Source organism: Argiope bruennichi, chromosome 6, assembly GCF_947563725.1.
Source record: "Argiope bruennichi chromosome 6, qqArgBrue1.1, whole genome shotgun sequence".
Taxonomy (NCBI): Eukaryota; Metazoa; Arthropoda; class Arachnida; order Araneae; family Araneidae; genus Argiope; species Argiope bruennichi.
This window is the reverse complement of record NC_079156.1, coordinates 36444140-36467651: the sequence shown is the minus strand read 5'-3', so window position 1 is coordinate 36467651 and position 23512 is coordinate 36444140. Positions and strand designations below refer to the sequence as shown.

At 25.3% G+C, this 23512-nt stretch overlaps 1 protein-coding gene across 3 annotated transcripts; it reads left to right on the top strand.

Moving 5' to 3' along the window:
* On the top strand, positions 1-21073 carry LOC129972258 (uncharacterized). 3 transcript variants are annotated; one of them, XM_056086324.1, is made up of 16 exons: positions 1-56; positions 1164-1248; positions 1754-1911; positions 2791-2923; positions 4802-4902; positions 8049-10191; positions 10594-10642; positions 10787-10880; positions 11451-11766; positions 12897-12982; positions 13467-13648; positions 14321-14432; positions 16101-16379; positions 17229-17372; positions 18623-18707; positions 19833-21073. In XM_056086324.1, the coding sequence occupies exons 2-15, from the start codon at positions 1164-1166 to the stop codon at positions 18701-18703; spliced, it is 3963 nt and encodes a 1320-aa protein (XP_055942299.1). In that variant the 5' UTR covers positions 1-56; the 3' UTR covers positions 18704-18707; positions 19833-21073. The 3 variants fall into 3 exon arrangements, with proteins under 3 accessions (XP_055942299.1, XP_055942298.1, XP_055942300.1); XM_056086323.1 differs by lacking the exon at positions 1-56 and adding an exon at positions 172-284; XM_056086325.1 differs by lacking the exons at positions 1-56; positions 1164-1248; positions 1754-1911; positions 2791-2923 and adding an exon at positions 6711-6738 and having other exon boundaries at positions 4803-4902; positions 19833-21072.
* The last annotated feature ends 2439 nt before the right edge of the window (positions 21074-23512 follow it).

The window sequence follows — 23512 nt, the reverse complement described above, 5'->3', positions numbered from 1 at the left end:
CGTCGTGCCTTTACTTTTGTTTTTGTTTTCTTTTCCATGCCGTAAAACTTTTGATTGTAGGCATAATTTGTAGTCTGTTTTAATTCACTAAAGTATTTAATTTCATGCTTGAATTATGTTGTCTCGCCTTAACTTAAATTATTTCTATCTATAAAAGTTTTTAAATGATTTTCATAACTATTCAGCTAGCAGACTTAAAATTATAAAGTTTGTAAAGTAACCTTTCTTTAAAAGATTTGCAAATCATTTATTACCTTCAAAAATTTAAAATTATGACTAATTTTGTAAGTTTAATAAATTGTTACGCAAGATGTTTAAAATTGTTGTTGAATATTGTTTAGTTGATAGAAGATATGAAAATTTTATGAAGACTAAACTTAGTTCTATTCTCTATTATTATTATAGAAGATTTTCTGTTTTTTTCCTGCCATTTCAAAATATATAATTGCAGCATTGTGAAAAATTTTAATAGATTCGAAAACATATAAAATAACTCTAATAATTACTTATTTCGTATCCATATATAGAAATGTAATGAATACATAGAAATTTTATATTTTATTAATATTCCATTATTAATAAAACAAAAGTTTAATTGTCTGCAATAAATTAATTTTTCTGCTTACAAAAATTATGTGTTCTTTTCAAGTTTTAAATTTAACATCGAAAGTACAGGGAAAGGGTGAAATTTTTTCTTGGATCCGGTTGTTAATTATTTTGAATTAACATCGTTTGAAAGGAGGTTTAAAAGGGGAAAAATTGCATTTTTAAAAATATAATTATGTTGTTGTAATCGAAAACCCACTTTACTGATATATTTTAAAGAAATATGTTTGAAACAACTAAATGACACCATTAGAACATATACTTTTTCCAATTATTTTTTCTGTGAGAGATGTAAAACTGGATATGTGAGACTTTTTGAAAACATTTATATAAATTTTGCAGACAAATAAATTAAGTGGTTAGAAGTTTCTTATTTGTATTTAATTAAAATATATTAGCAACTGGATTATTTTACTCTTAGGTTATGGGTTTTTTTAAAGCTCTATTTTGAAAGTCTAGCTATTTTATCTCTGTGTCTTATAAACCTAGTCCTTTTCAACCATAAGCCTCGAAGCACTATATTGGTAATATTTAGACATCTTTTATAATCTTTTAAGATGTCTTGTGATCTCTGTGAACGAGGTTCTCATCATTGCCAGTCTTATGGTCATCATGCAAATTATGCTCATCCTCATTATTCTGGTAAGATAAGTGTTTCTGATTTTCTTACTTGTTTTTTTGTTACAAAAATATCATGAAAGACTGTAAATACTATTTTAATGCAGATGTATTTTCATATTTAAATGCTAGGAGAAAAAATTAAATGCAATAATAATGTATATCATATAAGTTATATTAATAACTGATATTATTCTTTTACATTCTTAGGAAATATAAATTTCTACCTTATACATGGGCAAAAATACTTTAATATTTACTCTAATTGTAAAATTTTCTTTTTTAAATGGAAAATAACAGAAGCATGTATAGAAATATTATTGATATATGTTTATGTCAACAATTAATTTAGAAATAATTTTATAGAAGAAATCATTATGAATAAAATTGTCTACATTGTTTAAGAGTTAGATGCTTAGAATTAGTTTGTTCCTACAAACCTACATATGTGCTTAATAATATTTATATATACTTTATGTATATGTATACAATTAATCATATAATATCGGAATCTTTTCTGATTTAATAGATGTTCCTGATGAACTGGAAGAAGAACCAGAGGCACCCACTCTTTCATTAGGGAATCGTATTTTATGGCTGACAGAGACACGTGCAGCGTCTGGAATTGTTCGCTGGATTGGTCGAATACCATCCGTCTCGAATGGGTGGACTGCAGGTGTTGAATTTGTATGTAAATCTTTGTTTTCTCTTTTGCTGTTACTTAAATTTAATAATCAGTATAAAAAGTACTCATTTTAATTCCGAGTGGTCAGTTTGAATTACATAACTAGAGAGTAATAGATTGTTGAAATGCCTAATATGTGATGTAACAATTCATCGGCAGATAGAGGCCATTATTGTTTTATCCTTTAGGATTGAAGGATAGGATCACCCTAAATAGGCTCTAAGAATTGCTTAATTATGTTATGATTCAAAGCAAATTATTTTCAAAAAGATTTTGGATTGATAATTAATAAGATAATTATTTCTTTCTCTCTTTTTTTCCTCCATGCAAATTGCCTTCTTAGATATCATATCGATATATATTACTTCTTGGTAAACTAGATATCATATCGATATATATTACTTCTTGGTAAACTAATTTACTGTACTTTTGAAATTTAGCTTGCATTGTATGCAATAAAGATTTTTATAAATTTCTGAGTCAAAAATAAGATGTGTAGCTTTATTTGAGTACAGGTATTTGTCATTCTGAACATAAATAATCTGCATTCTTAACATTTTTTTTTCATGATAAACAATAAATTCATCTTGTTTAAATGGTATTAAATTATTTTATTTGAAACAAAATGTTTCCATTCCAGATATGTATTAAAAAAGTCTTTCACATACATCAAATTTTGCTGTTCTTGAAAACTGGAAAATTCAAATGGTTGCTGCCAACTCTCTCATATTTATCTATTCTGTATATTTGAATTTTTGCATCACTTTCTTGTAAATTTTCTTTTGTCTTAATATTTAGTGATTGACTGTTTAAGCAATGGGTTAGTTATAATTTATGCAGCTGGATATAATTTGTTTCATTTTATATATTTTTATTTCTAGGATAATGTCATGCCAAATGGGGGAAATGGTGATTATAGAGGCCGTAGTTTTTTTACATCGCGGCCTGGACATGCCTTGTTCCTTCCAGTGTCTGATCTCCTTAAAGTAGACAGTCCACCAACTCCTAGTAATGGTTAGAATAATTTTCACTCTTTAATATCACAAAATTGAGACATTTCATATTTCCAGACATGATTATTTTATATATGTATATTTTGATATTATTATATTTTCTGTAATATAAAAAATGATAACTTTATGAAATTTTAAAATGTTTTAGTTTTGATTTTTCATTATCTTTTTTTGTTTTTATTAGCGTATCTACTTATTTCAAATTTAACCATGCTTGTTATAAGAAATAATTATAAAAGAAAAAATAATTTAAAATCTATTTCTTAATAAACCTAGTTCTGTCTTAGCATTAAAAAGTTTTTATTAGATTATTCTCTTGAATATATTCAATATCTTAATTTTTATCATTAAATAATAACATAAAGAGCAAATGTTTAAATGTTCTTTTGAAAATAATTTAATAATTCATATGTAAAATGTATATTATTTTTAGAACTTGTAAAGTAACACTTTATTATAGAGCACTTCTAAAGTAACATATTTTGGATATTTTGATTTGCTTTACTTTATTTTAATAAACTAATTGATGTCCAAGGTGAATGAAGAATTCATATATTTTCCTAGATATGCAATATTAATTCTTTGCTTTGAAAAATAAATTGTATTCAACTAGTATATACACTTTAACTGTTGAATGCTTATTTAATGAACTACTTTTGTTGTAAGAAAGAAGTGGGAGAACGTGATTTTTTTTTTAAAAAAAGGGAGGGGGAAGAGTAGCTGTAATTCTTTTCTTGTTAATACAAGTGATGTTTGTACTTTTATTCTGGTTTTAAAATACTACTGATGAAATTTAGCTGTTTTGTTAAATGTAATTATTTAAACAGTCATTTTTTTAAAAAACAAATTCCTCTTCTCAATTTACTTGTGCTTTGATATTTTTATTCCATTTTTGATGCTTACTACTAAATATTGCTTTAGTAATTCATAGTTTGTATACTTTTAATAGAAAATGAAGTTTGAAGATATGAGTTTTTCTTTGTTATTTGTGTTTTCTTTACAATCGAATCGAGAATGAGATCTTGAGATTTACATTGATGGCTAAACTCATCCATGTTTAAGAAGCAGTGTTATAGTGATTTATTGTATATGAACATGGATATATTCTGCAACGAGTAACTAGTTGGTCAAAAAATAATATATATGGACATAAATAAAGACTATTTATCTTTAAAAGTAGAAATTTCTTTTTTTTACTGAAACAGTCTTAATTTTATTTTTTGGATCACTATAAATTCTATTATATTTCTGTTACAACAAAAAAGAAACAATTTTTGAATTTTAAATTTGTTTAATGTTGTTTAGATTAGTTAGAGAATGCAAAAAATAAATCAATTTTACAGTAAAATTTAGCTATAAAAGCTTCAAAAAGTTCTTAGAATTATTGATTATTATTCTTGAGAATTCATATTATTAAAAAAGAAATTTTTCATTACCTTAATAAATCAGTCATGAATTTAAAAGACAAATTCATGATTTCTCTTTTCTATTAAAAAGTATACCCGTAAATTTATTAAAACATTTTTATATGTAAAAAAATATTATCTATTCTGTTATTTCTAGAATAAAAGGTTTTGAGGTAGTTTTTTATTAAAGAGGAAAAACTGATAAAATTATTTGAAAATTAAGCAAATTTAAATTGTTCTAACAAGATTTGAGTAATAGTGCTCATAGTAAAAACTTTCACTAAATATCCTATGATTTTAAAAATATTTCTTATTTAAAGTCATTTAACTTCAATAATTAATTAATTGATAATAAATTCATTGTCAACTGTACTTCTACATGTATTATTTATGTGAAAATATATATTTACTTAGCAAATGGATCTTGCCATGGAAAAAAAATAAATATTAAGGATATTTTCAAATTTTATTAGGTGAGAGAACATCATTTTTTGGACGTCTCCAAGATTCTTGTTCTAATTTTGCTCATAGGAAAAGAAGGGATTCTACTTTTGGTGACTTCAAGCAAGAATATGTAAGGAAATTAAGATTGATTTTTGTACTTAAAGCTTTTTATGACATATTATTTTTGTTTAAAACTATAATGCTATCAATATTTTTTTTGTTGCAGTTCTAATTTGATACTACCTACTAATACTAATTTAATTAATATTAGTAAGCTTGTTTCACCAGCTGATTCACTAGGGATATTTATTGTGTTTAATAATAGGGATATTTATAATGTATAACCTAAACATCGGAATTTTTTCAATGAAGCATTTTTAACTAGTTAAAAAAAAATCCTGACCTTTAATATAAAAAATAAGCATTTTTAAAAACAATTATATATTTAAATTGATTATATAAACTCAAATAGTCAAGACTATCACAAAAATGAATTTATAGTTATTTTTATTTACTGCAAAAAATGACATTATTACTTAAAACAGATTTTTTTCCCCGGAATATTGAGGTGGAAAGAACTTTTTACAAAAAAGAAATGTTACAAAAGGAAAAATATTTTAATTCATTCTTTTATTATTCATTATTTTCATTATTCATTTCTTTAATTTTTTATTACAAATTTACCCTTCATGCAGTAAAATTTAAAACAAGAAGACAAACATAATTCAGCATCACATTTCTGAGTAAAATACCTTGGTTTTTTTTTCAAGCAACATACAAATCAAGTCTTGTCAATCTCAATTTCTTGTTGGTAGGAGAAAACTCACTTTAAAAAATATCTTTTTATTTATTTTATATATAACAATGGCCAAAATTGTGGAAACCTTTTAGAAAAAGTACATTTTTGAATATGCTTTTGTATAATAATTTGTAATTTTGTATAATCTGTAGTCTGCTCCAAATTTTTTTAATTGTTATTTTTTTAAGTTATTCCAGTATTGAAATATGATTGCCTTAAACCCAGTTTTTGTGTGCAGGTAAAATATGATATGGAGCTGAGTCCTGAATTCTTTATTATCTGAGGGAAAAAACATTTAAAAAAAAAAAAGAAAAGAAAACCTAGTCAAGAGACCTTAATGTATTGGTTTTACAATACTGTCTTTACCAGACTGCCAGAATTATCTGTTAAAAACATTGCAAAATAAAAATGTGAAAAATAAAGACAAATCTGTGGGTTCGAATAGAAAAATAAGTTGCCTAAGCAATGCTGATACAAATCAATGAAGCATATTTCTCACTTATTCCTCATGTAAACTGTTTAGATAATGGACAATTTCTTTTTTTATATAATGTTTAACATTTAAAAAATTAAATATTTGATGAAACAAGATATAAGATATGAATTTGGTTGCTATAATGGAATTTATAGTTAAAAATTATGTAAAATAATATTTTTTTTGAAAACTATTAAAGTTCAAGGAAAGGAAAAATTACATAACAATATCAACCAACACACATTTTTTTTAATTATTATTATGAGCAGTGGGGATTTTGTATATTAGGTTGTAAAATGGAATTAATTTTATTGTTTATCCCATGTATGAAATTAATTTTTAATTCACATGATAAAATCATGTAAAAGTATTTCTAGAAGGTTTTGAAAGTGAATATAATACTTAAATTTGAGAAAATAAAAAAAAATCAATTTGTTAATTTAATTGGTTCATACATAGGTAATAAGCAAACTGACAGCTCCATCTTTAATTACTTTAAATATTTATAGTTTTTTTAATTGATTTCATATATAAATCTTATAAAATTATTTTTATACTTACTGTCTGAAAATGTTTATATTTAGTGAATGATTTATACTTTGTCACATATTTGGTCACATTGAAACTTTTACAAATTCTATATGAGATATTCTTTTTGTTTCAGGTTTTTGCATGATTTGTGAAATGTGCAGGTATGATTTACTAACATAAGTGAAATGTTTTTTGTGTTAATCGCATTTGTGTTCCATAGAAATATGCATTGATTAATAAAATATTGGATTAATTGAATATTGCATTGTTGCAACTGAAAATTACTTAATGTAACTCTAAATTATGTAAAATTAAATGGTTTTATTGAAGAAAATTTTTTATTGCATTGAATATATGTTATCAAACTAATCTTTTTAAACAAATAATTTTTTACATGCATAATAAATTTCTAAAATGCTTTTCTGAAATGTTTTCTTTTATTGTAGACTAACATATATTTTTATTAATGGAGCATGAAGCATGCTAATTATTTGTAATATAACTTTTTAAATATTGTAATTGACTGTAATTATTTTTGCTTTGTAATTGTTGTTTGCATTAAATGTAATTACATGCATGTTGTGCATTTTCTTGCGATATACTAAGAAGCATTTAGTTGAGCAGTAAATTTACAGTCATGTATTAATGATTTTATTTCATGACCAGAATTTCATTAGGTGTATTGCCATTTATTAAAATTTGGAGTTTTCATTTTTGTTGCTGATTAAAATTTTGCAAATTTTGGTTAGTTCATTTTAACGTACTTATTATATAATGTTGCCTTTGTGCAGATTTGTCCAAAATTTATAGATTTTTCATTAAGCTACTTCTGCAAGATTAACTAATAAATTGTACTTTATATTACATTTTTGAAGAATTTTATTATTATATTTAAAATAGTACTGCACCCAAAATGTAGTTAACTAGTATAAATCTAGTATAAATTAGAAGTGAAAGTTTTAGACTTGCTCTATTTCTGATCTAAAGCATTGACAACTTGATATATTGTCAATCAGTTATCTATAGATATTTATTAAATTCGATGTGCTTCTATTCTTTTTTCAGTCTTTTAGTGTTATATTCATCAGCCTAGTGTTTTGTAAACTACTCTCATTTTTATTTTGCCATATTTGCCCATTTTTAAGTTGATATTTGTTGCAAATTAATAAAATTAAATTCATTACTATCGCATAAAATATTTTATCAGTGAAATGTTTTCAATTAAAAAATTGTTTTCAATATTTTTCTGATTTGCCTGTATACTTCTGTAAGTTTTTTTTTTTTTACGAATTTAAATTAATGCAATTTTAATTCTATATATTCAATTAAAAATTTTATCTCAAAATTTTGTTGCATGTGTCAGGCTTTGCATACTTAGTGGAAATCAAATAAGAAGCTTTGAAAAATCTAATTTTTCATTTATCAATTGTCTTCTATAAAGATTTTTTTTTTTTGCCTTTTAATTTTGTAGTGTCCAACATGCAACCACAATGATGTTCATCATAATGGTCATCACTACAATCATGCACCTGTGTATGATAGAATTACATCTCGACGATCAATGTATTTTGAAGATCAGCCTTATGAGGCATATAATGTGTGTGTGCCTTGTGGTCCTACTAACAGAATTCTAAATGAAATTCCTAATAATAGGCAGTATGGAAGACAGCCGAGATCACATTCAAGAGATGAATGTTTAAGTGTTCCTAATAATGAATCTAGAACTGTGGTTGAATATCCAAATCATGATGCAAGAGAATATAGTGATCTGAGTATATCTCGAAAGGAATCAATCTTCAATCCAAGAACTAGTCTCAGGTTTATGAATGGTTTCAAAGAATGGGTCTCATGTTTGCTGTTAGGTACCAATCGACGTAAATCAAGTAGAAAACTTGTTCTTAAAGACAGAAAGTCTGTTACCAGTGTGTTTCTTTCAAACAATTCACAATCTCTAACAGGACAAAGATTATCCTCTTTTAGTGAATATGCATCTATTAGTATTTCCAAAGGCTCACAAAAAAATGAATCATCTAATTCGAAGCAATCTGGAAAGTCTCTTGAGAATGCAAATCATGTACCTGAATTAAAGAAGAAAAGTAGGAAAAAGAGACCAGCTCCTTTACCTCCTATTGAATATAAGAAAACTTCTGCTATAAATGGTGATGAACAAACTCCCAAGCGATTGTCCAATGGTTCTATCAATTCTGTTGAACGAAGAGATAGTAAAAAAGAACGAAATAAGAATACAAAAATTATATCAAAAACTGTCAAATCTACTAGTGGGGTTTCTTATTCAGTTCCTGTTCAGAAAAGGTATAAAAAAAGAAGAGCACCTCCTCCTCCCATTGCATTAAGTACAACTAATTCAGCTATTTATGCATCTGTTCGCAAAAAGGATTCTAGAAATTTCCAAAATGGTGCAGTTTGTAAATATAATGATTATAATCTTCCATCTGTCAGTTCGAAGCATGCTAAAGTACAACGTAAAAATTCAAATGAGTGGAATTACCCAGAAACATCAAAAGTTTCCAGGCATAGAAAAACTCATAAACATTTAAAAAGAAGGCCACATGTATCGGATTATGATAATGTAAAGAATAATAGAGGTTCTGAGTCTGATGATTCAAGCAGTGGCTCAATCACATTTTCTCCAGAAGACAGCAGTGATGATAAATATGGCTTAGTTAATTATAAAGCCATGAAAGCTATTGATGGAATAGATGAAGATACTTCCATGGCCAGATCTTCTAGTTTTGTACAATATTCTAGTGATAACAGTGATGTATGCTTAAAGATATCCATTCAAAAGACCGAAACAAATGTTGTTACAGTAGAAGAAATATCTGCACCTCATACTGTTTGCTATACCATTGAAGAAGATACTTCTTCATCAGAATTGACAGATGAACCTCCAGAAATTCCTTTAAAAATGAAAGCCATTGATATGCTTCAAGAATCAAAAGCAAATTCAACAGATAGTTCATTAGCATCTACAGAAGATAGTGGTGAAAAATCGAAAACTGTGTTTGATGAGTTAAAAATGAAACCACCAACCAAAGGATCAGTGAAAGAGTTTGTCCATGCATTTAATATGCTGTCTGCTAAAAGTAATGGACTCTCTGTTGAAAATTCTGTTCCAAAACAAAAAATTGTTGGAAACGGACCATCAGATTCTAAAAGTAATTCTATAATGCCAAGTACCTCTAAAAATATTCAGTCATTTCCTACCAAATGGGAATTTCAAAACAATAAGCCTCAAAATCTGATTTATTCCTCTAATCAATTGCTGCTGCCGATAGCTGAAGAATCAATAAATGAAACTTCTGAACATGATGGAAATATAGAAGAATCTAATTCTAAAATTTTAAATTCAAAACAGCATAAAAAAGGTATTCTTTCTGATCAAAAGCAAGAAAAGTCAATGAATGATACTTGTTCACATTGTTCAGAAAAACATTCACCAACTTCTACTTCAAAAGGTACCAAGAAAAAAATTGCCCCAAAACTTGAACATTTACCTCATTCTGAAAAATTTCAGTTACCTAATTCTTCCAAAGCATCTGTAGCTGCATTATCCTCACTTTTACAAGAAAAGGCAGAGCATGCAAATAAAGGTTAGTTTATTTCATATATATATATATATATATAGAGAGAGAGAGAGAGAGATTTTATTGTTTTTTTTAAATTAAGCTATTCTATTTAGATTTTTTTAATAATAAAATGAATACATATCCTTGATAAGAAATATCATTATTTACCAAGTATTCTTAATAAAATTTATCTGAATATATTTGTTAATAATTTATTATACTTTCATTGGAGTGTAAGGAGTTTATAGTCGTTGATTTATTTTTTACTAAGCAAAGATTTTTACTTAAGAAACTTAACTAAGGTTTTATAATTTTATTTTATTTTCCATGCATGGTTTACAACAATATTTAGCATCAAAAAGTAAAATATTATGGGTGTTATTTTAAATTTTTAAAGATTCTTAGTAATTTTCTGAAATCTTTCAGTTATTCCAAGTTCATCAAAACCAGACTTTAAACCAGATCAACCAATTATGTAAGTAATGATCATAACCATTTTTGTTTAAAAATAATAATGGCTAGTGGTCTTTCTCTTAAATAGTGATGTACTAAATTTTGATTATTATTCTTTTTCCTTCCTGTTAGATTTGTATTATTCTAAAAATGAAATTTTTTTTAGGGTGGGTCTTTATATTGAAGATAAGTCATCACATAGAGGACCTATACCTTTATTGGTAACACCATCCATGTCTTTAAGGAAGCTAAAGAAACAGGTAAATATCTGTAAATATTTTTTATGGAAGTATTGTTTTCCTTCTCTAACAGTGATGTTTGTATGTGACAGAGAGAGAGAGATAATTTTTTTTTTTCTGTACTTCACCATTGTTGTATACTATTGGTACTGATTTTTATAGCTGCAAAATAATTTAAATATCAATGTGATATAGATAATTTCTACTTTTGAGATATAAGTCTTTAGAAATTGAAAATGCAATTTTTTCAGTTGTGCCTAAAGATATACTTAAGAGTTTATTGCTCCTTTGTATTGGTTTTACTAAGACTGTAGCTATAATTAATTGGCTTTGAAATTAATAATTTTAAGTCAATTTAGTTTGCAAATGAATATAAGAATTTTCATTTTGTTACTTTTTCTGTTAAATTGACAGAAAAAAAAACAATGTTTTTAATTGAATATTGTTATTGTAAAATTGTTGTGGTTTTATAGCATTTTTTAAAATGTTCTCTAAATTTTTTAAATGAATTTTCTTTAATATTAATGTTTCTTTTTTTTCTGAAACTTTATGTTTTTTTCATTATGTTTTGTTTCTTAAATTTAATTTTAGGTAGAAGCTGAATATAATTTCCCTAGCCATCAACAGTGTTGGATCCTTGGAGATTCTTTTGCTGTGCAAGAGGATGCCTCCTTGTCAAGCTATGGCGTTAAAGAGGCAGGCTGCCCTATCCTTCTCTATGTGATGGCTAAAGATTCTAAATCTCGTTCTCTGCCTTGTAGGGCCTCCACTTTTTTACAGCCTCCAAGTTCCAGTAGTGAGGAGGAAACACCTAGTCCTCGACATAATCGAAAGCGCAAACCCAAATCCCCTGAATTGAGGGATAAAGATAAGAAAGAGAGCCCTACCAAAGGACTAAAATCTACTGGTAATATAGTTTATTGCTGAATATTTTTTTGTTTATTATAAAATTGATTGTATTTATATTTAGATATTTCTTATGGAGTAATGGTAGATCTAAAGAGTTGAATTTATTTTGAACCATTTTTTGTTAGGCAGATTACACATTTGTTAATTTATTAACTACATATAATTTTTATCCTCAAAATATAGCTACCTTGAGAAATGAAATTCTGAAAAATTAGTATATTTAAATAATTTATATCTTATGAATATGTTTTGACATCTTCAATGCTTGATTCCACATTGCTTGGAAATAAGAAGACTTTTGACATTGTAAAAAAATGATTAGCTTTTTAACAGTTATTATAGTTTATTAAATCATTGACTTATAATGCAAAACAAGTAATTTCAAATAATTATATACTACCGGAAGCAAAAATCAATTTACTTTTAAAATTAGATACTGTTCAAATCTGTCAAATTTAATGAATATCCTCTTTAAAACATGCATAAAAATATTATGAGATTTTTCTTGTTTTATAATAATTTTCTTTTTCCTTTGCTTCATATTTTGTATACTGCTTTTGATTGACAGAAATTTTAATATGCTGATGCCTGTAGATGCTATTTATTTTTTGTTAATACTGACATGTGGTGTACAAATCATTCAAAACAATCTACATGGCAGAATACTGAAGTTAGAGTTATCAAATTTACCTGGTAGTGACTTGTGTAATAAGTGCTCACTAACCAAAAATTTTTCAAAATTTTGATAAGATTTTTTTGTTAAAAATTAATTATGATTATGATGTTTTCCCCCCAATAACTTTGGAGCATATTTTCTTACAAAGCATATTTTAATTTAAAAAAATTAACCATTCAATGATATCAATTTTATTTCCATATGTTTTTTTAGTTTTCTTAAATTTAAAATTATTTTTAAGTATTCGTATGAACAATTTTAATACCTATCATTGTTTTAATTATTGCTTTTAAATGTATTTACACTGCAATCATCTGTATTTCCAATTAGATCCTTAATGGTTCCCCCTCCCCCTCTGGCATATATTTTGATTAATGCATATTTATTTTGATTGGTGTTATGCTAAGTTATCATGTAATTATATGTATGTATTTTTATTTATTGCTTTTTAGAGGAATCACATAATAAGAACTCTAGAAAGAAGTCGCCAAGTAAGAATCATGACAAGCAAAATGATACCACAAAAAGAAAATCAAAAGTAAGTTGATTTATCTACAAAGCTTTTCATTGATATTTGGGGGAAGAATATTCACCCCCCCCTCACACCACCACTACACACACACTAACTTTATATGATAATCCAGATAGAAAAAAAATGTCTTTTTTTTTTTTCTTTTTTTACATTTGTTTTTAAATTATAAGTTATGTAAAAAAATTATGTATGAAACTTATATATAATCGTTGTTAATAATTTGAGTTTTCATAACTTTTATGGTATGGAAATTGGATATAAATCGGTTAAATGCAATGCTGTTTCAATATCAGTTAAATGTGTTTGATCATGTATATATATGTTAAAATGATTGTATTACTTGTATTTGTAATTTTTTTTTGTTTCTGGGCACTTTTTTTTTCTTTACTTTAAACTAATTTTTTTAAAAACTTTCTTTAGCCTGTCTAACCTGCATACTAATTCTTTTTTTTAATATGGAGATGTTTATAAACTGTTTTCATTGTTCTAGAGTGACTACCACAAAGCTTGGGAAGAAGAATTCACTAAGAAAACTGATTATCGTGCTCTTATAGCCTTAGATGATGTTGATTTGGTTGCTAATGTTGAACCATTTGAATGTCCTGTTTGTTTCTTAGATGTGGAGGCAAATGAAGGAATTATTCTTCAAGACTGTTTGCATAACTTTTGCAAGTTAGTCATTTTATTTGTGAATTTAATTAAAAAATTTAGCATTTTGATTTTTTTTTATAAAACTTGTTCTGGTAATGTATTAAAATATGTTTATCCAAAATATTTATCTTTTAATATTAGAAAATGTTCATACCTTAATTTGTTTATTCTCCGTGACAACTATATATCCAATATTATCTTTCTTATACATGCATGATTTTGTTATGCTTTAAAAGTTTACTTTATGATAAAATATGAATGATTTGTCAAAATCCAAATTCTCTTAATTTGGAATTTTGTTTTCATGGTCCTTTATTTATCATATTATTGACCAACTCTCTTCTGCTTCATGAAATAGAAGCATGAGCAAATTAATTTTTTTCTTTGGAAGAGTGTTAGCTTTCCTTTAGTAGAAGTTTCTTTTTGGCATTTGTAATTTTTACTTTATTTGGAAAAATTATCTGTTTGTGTTAGCATTATAGTTCCTAATAACTTTTTTTAAAAATATACCGCTTCCTCGAAGCATTTCTAATACGTGTTAAGTAAAAATGAAAAAAAAAAAAAAAAAAAGTGCCTTATAACAAAGAAGTTGAAATTCTGATGGACAAATTAAATTTAATTTTTGTTTCATTTTTAGATACATTTTAAACCATTTTTAATGCCCAATTCCTGAATTTTTATTTTTTTCCTCAGGGAATGCCTGTCTGGTGCAATCCAATATTCAGACACTGCTGTTATCAAATGTCCTTTCCGTAATGATGAATACTCTTGTGAAAGTCATCTTCAGGAGCGTGAAATCAAATGTGTCAGTATAAATATTGCAATTATTTAGTTTTTTTATTTGAATTCATTGTTACTTATTTGTCTGTTGAAAAAATCTTATAAACTGGAAGATATGCCTATCTGTCTAGATGGGCTATTATCCTGTTAACAATGTTGCAGATATGATTGTCGCAGATTAACTAACAAAATTGTAGTAGATAAACTCTTACACAATGTTAAAATATTTAAGGAATAAAAAAATGTACACTTAAGATGTAAATATATTCAAAGTGGCTAATCTACTAGGAAAATCGGGTATGGTTAGGGAATTCCAAGAGATAAACATCAGGGAAATTTATCCTAAAATTTGAAATTTTATATGTAGTGGTAATTAACAAACTTGAAAATTCATGGGTATTTTTTTCATAAGCAGAATGAAACTATTGGCAACCAATAAAATCGCTGATAATTAAAAATGGAAGCCATTCCCATTTTTGTACATGCACCAGTTAGTTGGTAAATGGTTTATATTTAAATTTCTGAGGGACCAAATTTCTGCTATATGCTATTGTCAATGCTGCATTTGAGCAGTTCCTTCAAATCTAAAGCACAATTATCTTACATCTAATATAAGTGAATTCAGATTCAAATAGTGCTGTTTTCTATCAATAAAGTAGCTCATTATTTAATTTACTTTTATATTCTATATCCTTATCTAAAAAAATATTACTCTTTCACTCCATTTTATTGTATTATTTATGGTATTGAAATGATAATTCAAAATGAATTGAGTTACGATTGAGGTTTGGTTTAACATTAGTTAAAAACAGTCTGGGGATAGTGAAGCAGAATGCTTAACATTTGGAACTGTAATGGGGAAAAATAGTTTAGTTCTGATTGATAAACAGTATAGTTAGGGAAGATTTCATTGGAAGGAAGCAGATCATCTCATTTTTAAGCACTCTGCCAATGTATATGTGCTTTTATATTGTATCTTTTATGAATAAAACTGATTAACAATTCTGATATATGAAAGGTTTTCTAGAAGAAAACCTAGATAGTCTTGCATTTTCTAGTGTTGGTTTATTTGCAAAAATAAAAAATAAAAAGGAGGGGAATGTTTGTATAATTGAAGCCTATCCAAAATTCAATTAATAGAAAATAATATTTTTAACTTCATCCAAGATTTCAGAAGATTTTGTCAAACATTTGTTTTATGCTTAAAAAAAAAAAAAAAAAAAAAAAAGGTGGGGATTGTTTGCATAACTTAAGCCTGTCAAAAATTCAATTAATAGAAAATAATGTTTTGTTTTCTAAACATTAAATTTTATTTTACATTAATTTTAATTAAAGGATTAAAACAATTTTTCATTCCAGTTAAGAATGTATTGTGAAATAAATAAATAAAATTATGTAAAGCAAATTATTCTGAGAATATTAGATGTATCCAAAAAAAAGTCAGGAAAATATGTTTTAAAACTCGGAAGCATTAAAAAACCTCTTAGTTGCTAGATAACAAAAATGAATTTAGGTTTTTGCACACAGACCAAAAGGATCGGATTATTTTTAACTTCATCCAGGATTGCAGAAGATCTTGGTCTGATATTTATTTTATGCTTTATTTGTTTATTTATTATTTTCACTACTAAAATGCATAGTTTTCTTATTTTAGTTTTTGAAATACTTAGACATGTTGATTGTTTTGTTACAGTTGGTTAATCCTGATGTCTATGAGCGCCATCTGCAAAGAAGTATGGCTTTAGCTGAAAGTCAAGCTCAAGACAGTTTCCATTGTAAGACTCCTGATTGTCCAGGTTGGTGCCTTTTTGAAGACAATGTTAATACCTTCCTATGTCCAGTATGTCATCGGACCAATTGCCTTACATGTGCTGCTATACATGAGGGTAGAAACTGCAGACAATATCAAGACCAACTGGCACTAAATAGTGATACCAGTGAAGAAGCCAAAAAGACTAAAGAGTACTTGCAGGTCAGTTTTTGTTAAGAGAGGATCATTTTTTATTATTTATATAATAACGTTTTCATTATTAGCTAAAATCAATTCAAAATAAAATCATAGCTTTGCTTTAGAGTATGGTGGCCAGATGTTTACACAGTAATATTTTCCAAACATTCTTTTCCATCTTCCATTATTAGCTCTAAAAATTCTTTAATATTACACAGTGTAAAATTGAAGGATTAGATATTATTTTTTTAATTATATTGTAAATTTAGATTCTGTAGTATGAAGTTAGTTGAAAGAGCTTCTAGAAAATATTAGATCCACTGTTTTCTGCTAGAAAAATTGTCCTGTAATGAAATAAAATGTCCTGTAATCTGATTAAAATCTTGTCCTTCCTTCCAGTAATGTGTTGAAGCATTAAAATAATATATTTAGTGGAAAATACTGAGATTTTCTTTACAATTCCTTACTTATATAATTGTATGAAGTAATCATTAATATAAATAAATTTTATTTCAGATGTAATAGAGATTGCCATAATAGAATTTGATTAACTTGAACTGTTAATTGAATCAATTCGGGAAAAAAAATCAATACCTTTTTGTACTAGATTTGTGTTAAATATTTATTCATCTTATTGGTAAAAAAATGAATGTAATTAATGTAAAATATTAACATAAAATATTTCATTATTATTAATAAAAAAAATTATATAAATATGTAATCTTTTTTTACTCCCCCACCCCTAAAAAACTATTTTTGGGTTTACTCCTTTTTGTAAAGTTCTGGTTGAATTATTATTTGATTTAAATGTTTTTTTTTTTTTTTTTTTGCATTAAAATAAATCATGCTAATTATGAAACATATGTATTTTAGAGCATGGTTGAAAATGGTGAAGCAATGGAGTGTCCTAAATGTCAAGTTATTCTGATGAAAAAATGGGGCTGTGATTGGCTCAAATGTTCTATGTGTCATACAGAAGTGTGTTGGGTTACTAAAGGTCCACGTTGGGGGCCAGGGGTGAGTATATTTTCTTTAACCCTCTTTGTAACATATTTATTTTAATAAATAAGGTTAGAACATTTCTAGATATTCTCAATTTCACCAAAAGGATGCATTCAGCAAAGTGTAAACTTTATTGTTTAATGCTTTGAATTGGACATCACTGAGTTTCTAATAAAAATATATATGAATTACAGATAATTAAGAATATCAAAATGTTTCTAACTCATTTTCACAAATAAAGCATATATTTGTGACAGTAGATATTATTTGGAATTTGATAAAGAGAAGGGGATTAAATAAAATATTTCTAATATTACATTGTTATTATTTTTCTTCTTTTGATTTTTTCTCTTGTCACTAGTCTATTATAACAGATTAATTTATTTGATTTAGAAAACTTTTTAAACCTGAAAAATAATAACTTACTTTCTGTTTCTGTTTCAAATAAGTGTCTTGAACATTTACATTTGAAATAGATGATGGGAAGAAATTATGGAATATTAATATTTAGCTTTTCTTTGACTGGTGTAATGCATATCTTAATATGTATAATTTTTATTACTGAATCCTGTGTTTTAGAAATTTTAATTAATTTCATTTTTAAAACAATGAAGCTTCTCCTTTGTGAACATTGCTTAGTACTAGATCTGCAACATTTCTGATATTTTATATTTCTGGATAACATGTAACATTCTTTTAAATAGTTACATGGATATGCATCATACCACTGCTAATATTTTGGTAATAGATTTTTTTAATGGCTTATTTGTTGGAACTATAATTTTATTTGCATTTTTAAATCTTCAATTAAAATGATAAAGGGTATGTCAAAATTAATAAGCTATTACTGTACTTTTGTCTTTTGTTGTTTTTGTAACTAAAGATTCTAGCATTTGAAGATGTTTCATGGAGGGGGGATTTACATATTTTAATTAAAATTTAATAATAAAAAAAGAGTTTATATTCTTTCATTTTCATTTATATCCTGTTAATTAACAGATGTTTAGGCTAACTAAAATTCTTATAAAGTATTGGTGAAAAAAAAAACTTTTTTAATTAAAAGTGGGGCACTTGTCTGATAATAGCATTGCTTGCATGGTAACAGAAACACTTTTAAACATTGAACAGTGCAATGATTTATAGGAAAACTCTTGATTTGGATATTTTATATTCATGTTAAAATAAAGCTTGAAACTTCATTTATTAACTGTAGAATTATTTTATTAAAATCCAAGATTCAAACTAAAATTTTCAAATTATTGCAGGGAAAAGGAGATACAAGTGGAGGTTGTAAATGCATGGTAAACGGCGTCCGCTGCCATCCAAAATGCAGTTATTGTCATTAGAAATGTAAGCATATTATACATATATTTGTTTATTAAATTTTTCTCATTAAAAAAAAGATTATCTTTAAATAATTTAAATGACTATACATGTATAGAATACTAGGTTTATTTGTATTTCATTATTTTGCTAATATATATATGCTATTATTAATTCATTGTAGTCAAACTATCTTTACTTAAAAGGCTTCCTAATATTTGTTGAAATATTTGAAATTAAATTAGCATCTTCTAATTTTAAATGTGTAAATATTGAATTGTTATTAACTGCTGTATCAAAAAGATAGTCATAAAGAATACACTAGTAATTTACATGTAATGGATTAAAAGTTTGAGATGGTGATATAGAATGAGCAAAAGATCATTCTATTCATTAAATGCCTTAGAGCCTTGTTATTAATTTAATAGACTAATGAAGGCTTAATACATGATGCATTCATTTTTCAAAATTCTTTTCCAAAAACTATATTTTTCTTATTCTCAGAGCATACAATGATTCTTCTGTATGTTAATAAAATTGAGGAATGATTGAGAGATTTTATGGATTCTTTGTTAAATATTTAATTATTGAGAAAATATCTTAAAAAAGCATCTGTTATTTAAAATGCATGAGTAGTTAGAATGAACGTTTTATTGATATATTATAAAAATTGTATTTCATTAAATTTTTTTGAAAAAATTATGTATTAATAAAATTAAATTTTCTTGAGTTTGTCTACTTTTTCAAAAGATTTTACCTTTATAGTTATTGAAATATGAAACTCATAAGTTAGTTCCGTTTCCACTTTGCTAGCTGCAAATATTTATTAGAGAAATATATTTGAATTCCTTTGCCTCCCTACATAAATCTATATCTTTATTTTTAAAACATGTGAGTTATCTAATAAATGAAATTATTTCCTTTTTTTACTTTGTATTCAGTTGAATATGCTCAGTACACCATTTTTTTTTAAATTTTTATGTAACTTCAAAATTGTTCATAATCTGATTAAACTAAACTTATTCAATTGACAAATTATCAGATAATTTTTATTCTCCAGTTTGTAATTCCATATAATAATTTTCTCTGTTTTTAAAAATGTGTTTTAAATTAAATTCATATTACTTTATATGTCATTCTGTATGTTTTTAGGATCTATTTCCAAAATTGGAGAGACAAAAATTTGCTGGAATCATTGCAGCACATCCAAAAAATGTAGCTTAAAGCTGAATTTTCTGCATGAAAAATGTTGGACATGTTTGCAGCAACCTACATTGGATTTTATAATAATGTGATGAAATATATGTTTTTCATACTTTCATTGAGGCACTATTGTTTGATTAAAAATATTTTTATTGTTGACAAATATTTTAAATACATATTCTGCATTTGAAGTCATATATTTTTAAAGAACTGAAAAGAATTAATAGCTTGCACTCCCCAAATTCATAAACAATTAATCATTGAATCTCTTGAAACACTTGTGTGTGAAAATATTGAGGCGTAATATTGATTAGCTAATATTTTGAAGGATTTTATTTATAAAATATTTTAAATGTGGTACTTGTTATGATGTACACATTTTTTTAAACATTATAATTATGACATTTGGTACCTTATTTCTTCTGTAATGTAAAGCAACTTCTATGGTAATACCTTATTTTTTTCTATTTATTGATTATAATTATAAAAATTATGATTGCAATGCAATGAATGGAGTTATTAAATCCTTTTGAAAAAGTTTACTAGCTTGCTTTTCATACCACATTCCCAAGTTTCATGTAAAATTTTATGACTAATGCTTGAAAGTGTTCATTTATGCTACTTGATTCATTAAAACTGAACCTGTTTGCAGAGAAAGTTGTATTTTTCAGCTGTTTGATTTTTTTTAATGATTTGAATGAATGATTTCGGTTTTTAAAATTAAATAACTGTATGCATAAAAAATGTGATGTTGTGTGAAGGAATTTTCTTTCCTAATCTCATTAAAGTTTTCTAAACTTTATTGAAATAAAAAAAATGCTCAAAGTAATATATTTTACCCTTTATTCACTGTAAAATTATAGGTCATTGTTATGCATGAAATATTTATACATTTTTAATAGGAAGTATTTTATAAAAATAATTATAGTCATCTATTTAAAAAAAAAAGTTTTTTCTTTCAGAGTAAATATTTAAGTTTAAGAGAGACAGAGTGAGATTTAATATTTAACTTAGTAATATAGTTCCATTTCTTAAACATTCTGATACTCATTGAGAAACCATGTATTTTGTTCCTTATTTTTGAATAGTAAATATTACACTGCCATAACTTTCATGTTTACCGAATTTTTCTCATTTAGCATATGGTTGTTATTTATAATGCTTATTTATTTTGGATTGTTTAGTTTAATTTTATAACTTATAAGAAAAGTTTTTTTATATATCAATTTTAATTGTTGTTGCTTCTGTTGGAAAATGTTGAGTTAAAAATAAATACTGATTCTATTTGATATTCTCATTTATGTTTATATAGATTGTTTTGTGTTGCTTTCTTTAGTAGTATTTATTATGTCACAGTTAATATACTTGTGATTTTGCGAGAAAAACACACATACATAGTTTCCAAATAGGTTTTCATATTATATTTTATTCAGGTTATTTAATTTTATTAAGATCCAATATTATTTCAAGACAGCATATATATATATATATATATATATATAATATTATTTGAAACATTTTATAAAATATTGCTGTTTTTATCATGTTTATAGTAATATTATTAAATAATAAACAATATTATTAAACAAATAACAGCATTATTAGATATTTAACATTTTCTATAGCATTAATTATATCAAACAAACTGTTCACACTAAATTTTTCAGAAGGTTATTTTTTACTTTACTATTTCTTGTGCTGATTAAATAGTTCTTTAAACTGTGGGCTATTTTTAAGCAATTGATAAAATGATAGCACCACTAATCAATAGACATGGAATGTAGAAAAAAGTTAACATGCATATAAAAATTATTAGAAAATTTTATTATCCTCATGACTTAATGATAAAATTATAATGGACCAATGTGCTATTTTTTTAAACTTTACAACTCATTATTTTGATATAGCTAACATGTTTCGTTCATAATGAATAAAAGAATTTTAGCTCTCCTATATTAGAAAGCAGCATTTGTAAAATAGTTCACTGAGAATGAAGAATGCGATTCTTTTTCACATCATGAAGTTTAATTTAATGAAATAGATGCTCAGCAAAGAGGAGCGAGACTAATTGTCTATTTTGAAATTTGTGATTATGAAACTGAAATGAAAAAAGCAATGCTTTGAATTTTCCTTTGATATAAACATATTTGTGGTATTAAACATGGTTTAAATCCAATGGTGCACCATTTTTATGGAACAGATTGAGATTACAAAACATCGAATTCAAATTAGAAAAATAGTATATGTTGCACCCATAAGATCCTCAAAATTTGAACACTTTACTATAAAAATATTTTGGAATGTGCATAATAATAACATTGTCCAATTTTAAAAGTATATGCTGTGAATATAGGTTGATATTTTATTGGGAATATAAAAAAAATTAATGGTTTGATTATTTTAAACAATATATTATACTCTATAAAATGTGAAAGATTGTTAAAGAAGGTTGCGAAAGAAATGTTTTCATTGCTTATATAAAATGCTATTCGTTATAAGTGAATATTTTATACTTAAACTGTCATTTAAGTACCAAGAAAAAATTATAGTAACAGAAAACATTAATTAAATGTCTTATTTTGCAAGACAGAAAGAATATTAAGAAGTATTTTCTATTTAAAAGTTAATAATAAGAGATAAATAATGACTTTTGAAAATGTTAAATTGAAATAATTGTTTTTTAGATTAAAAATTTTAATCCTGCAATCTTCCTCAAATAAATGGAAAAGATAAAAAGAGTTTCTTTGCAAAATGTTGAAAACTATATGCAGACCCATTAAATTTATTTATTTATCTTGAGATTGCTTAGTTGAGATACGCATACACAGAAAGATCCATTTTATGTATAATGATTCATAGGTAAGAGTAAAAAATATTTTGCAATCAGCCAAATTTTTAATGCTTTGAAGCACCCTTTTTATGGTTTATTTAATTTATAATTAATGACAAGAAAAATCACTTCTGAATTTCAGTATTGAGATGTATTTAAATGCGAATCTTATGAAATATTATGTAAAAATATTTTATATGAGAAGAATCGATTAAACTTTGATATATGTCTAAGTAAAAATGCTAAGTCCTAGTTCTTATTAATTTTGGGTTTATTTTTATAAAATATTTTGTAAAATATAAATATAATTTATTTATAATATATATAATATAATGATAAATATAATTTATAAATATAATAAAAAAATAAAGTCAATAATTTATAATGAATAAATGATTATTCATTATAAATTATTCATTTGAAAGAATATTTAGTTTAATAAAAATAAATAAGTGTGCAAGGAATATAATCTATTATTCTGACATTCTTTTTAACATTATGTGATTCAGAGTGATGTAAATCAATTTAGTTTGGTAAAGCTCTTCCTGTAAGAGAAAAAAAGAATTGATTAAAAAATTTCTTTAATAAATTAAAATCTTTGAATTAAATTTCATTAAGTTAAAAGCAGAATTTTTGACCTTTCATTTAAATAGGAAAATTATATATATATATATATATATATATATATATATATATATATATATATATATATATATATATATATATATATATATATATATATAAAGAATATCGTTTGGTGTAGTTAGAATTGTAACATAATGCCTACAGAAAGAGGATG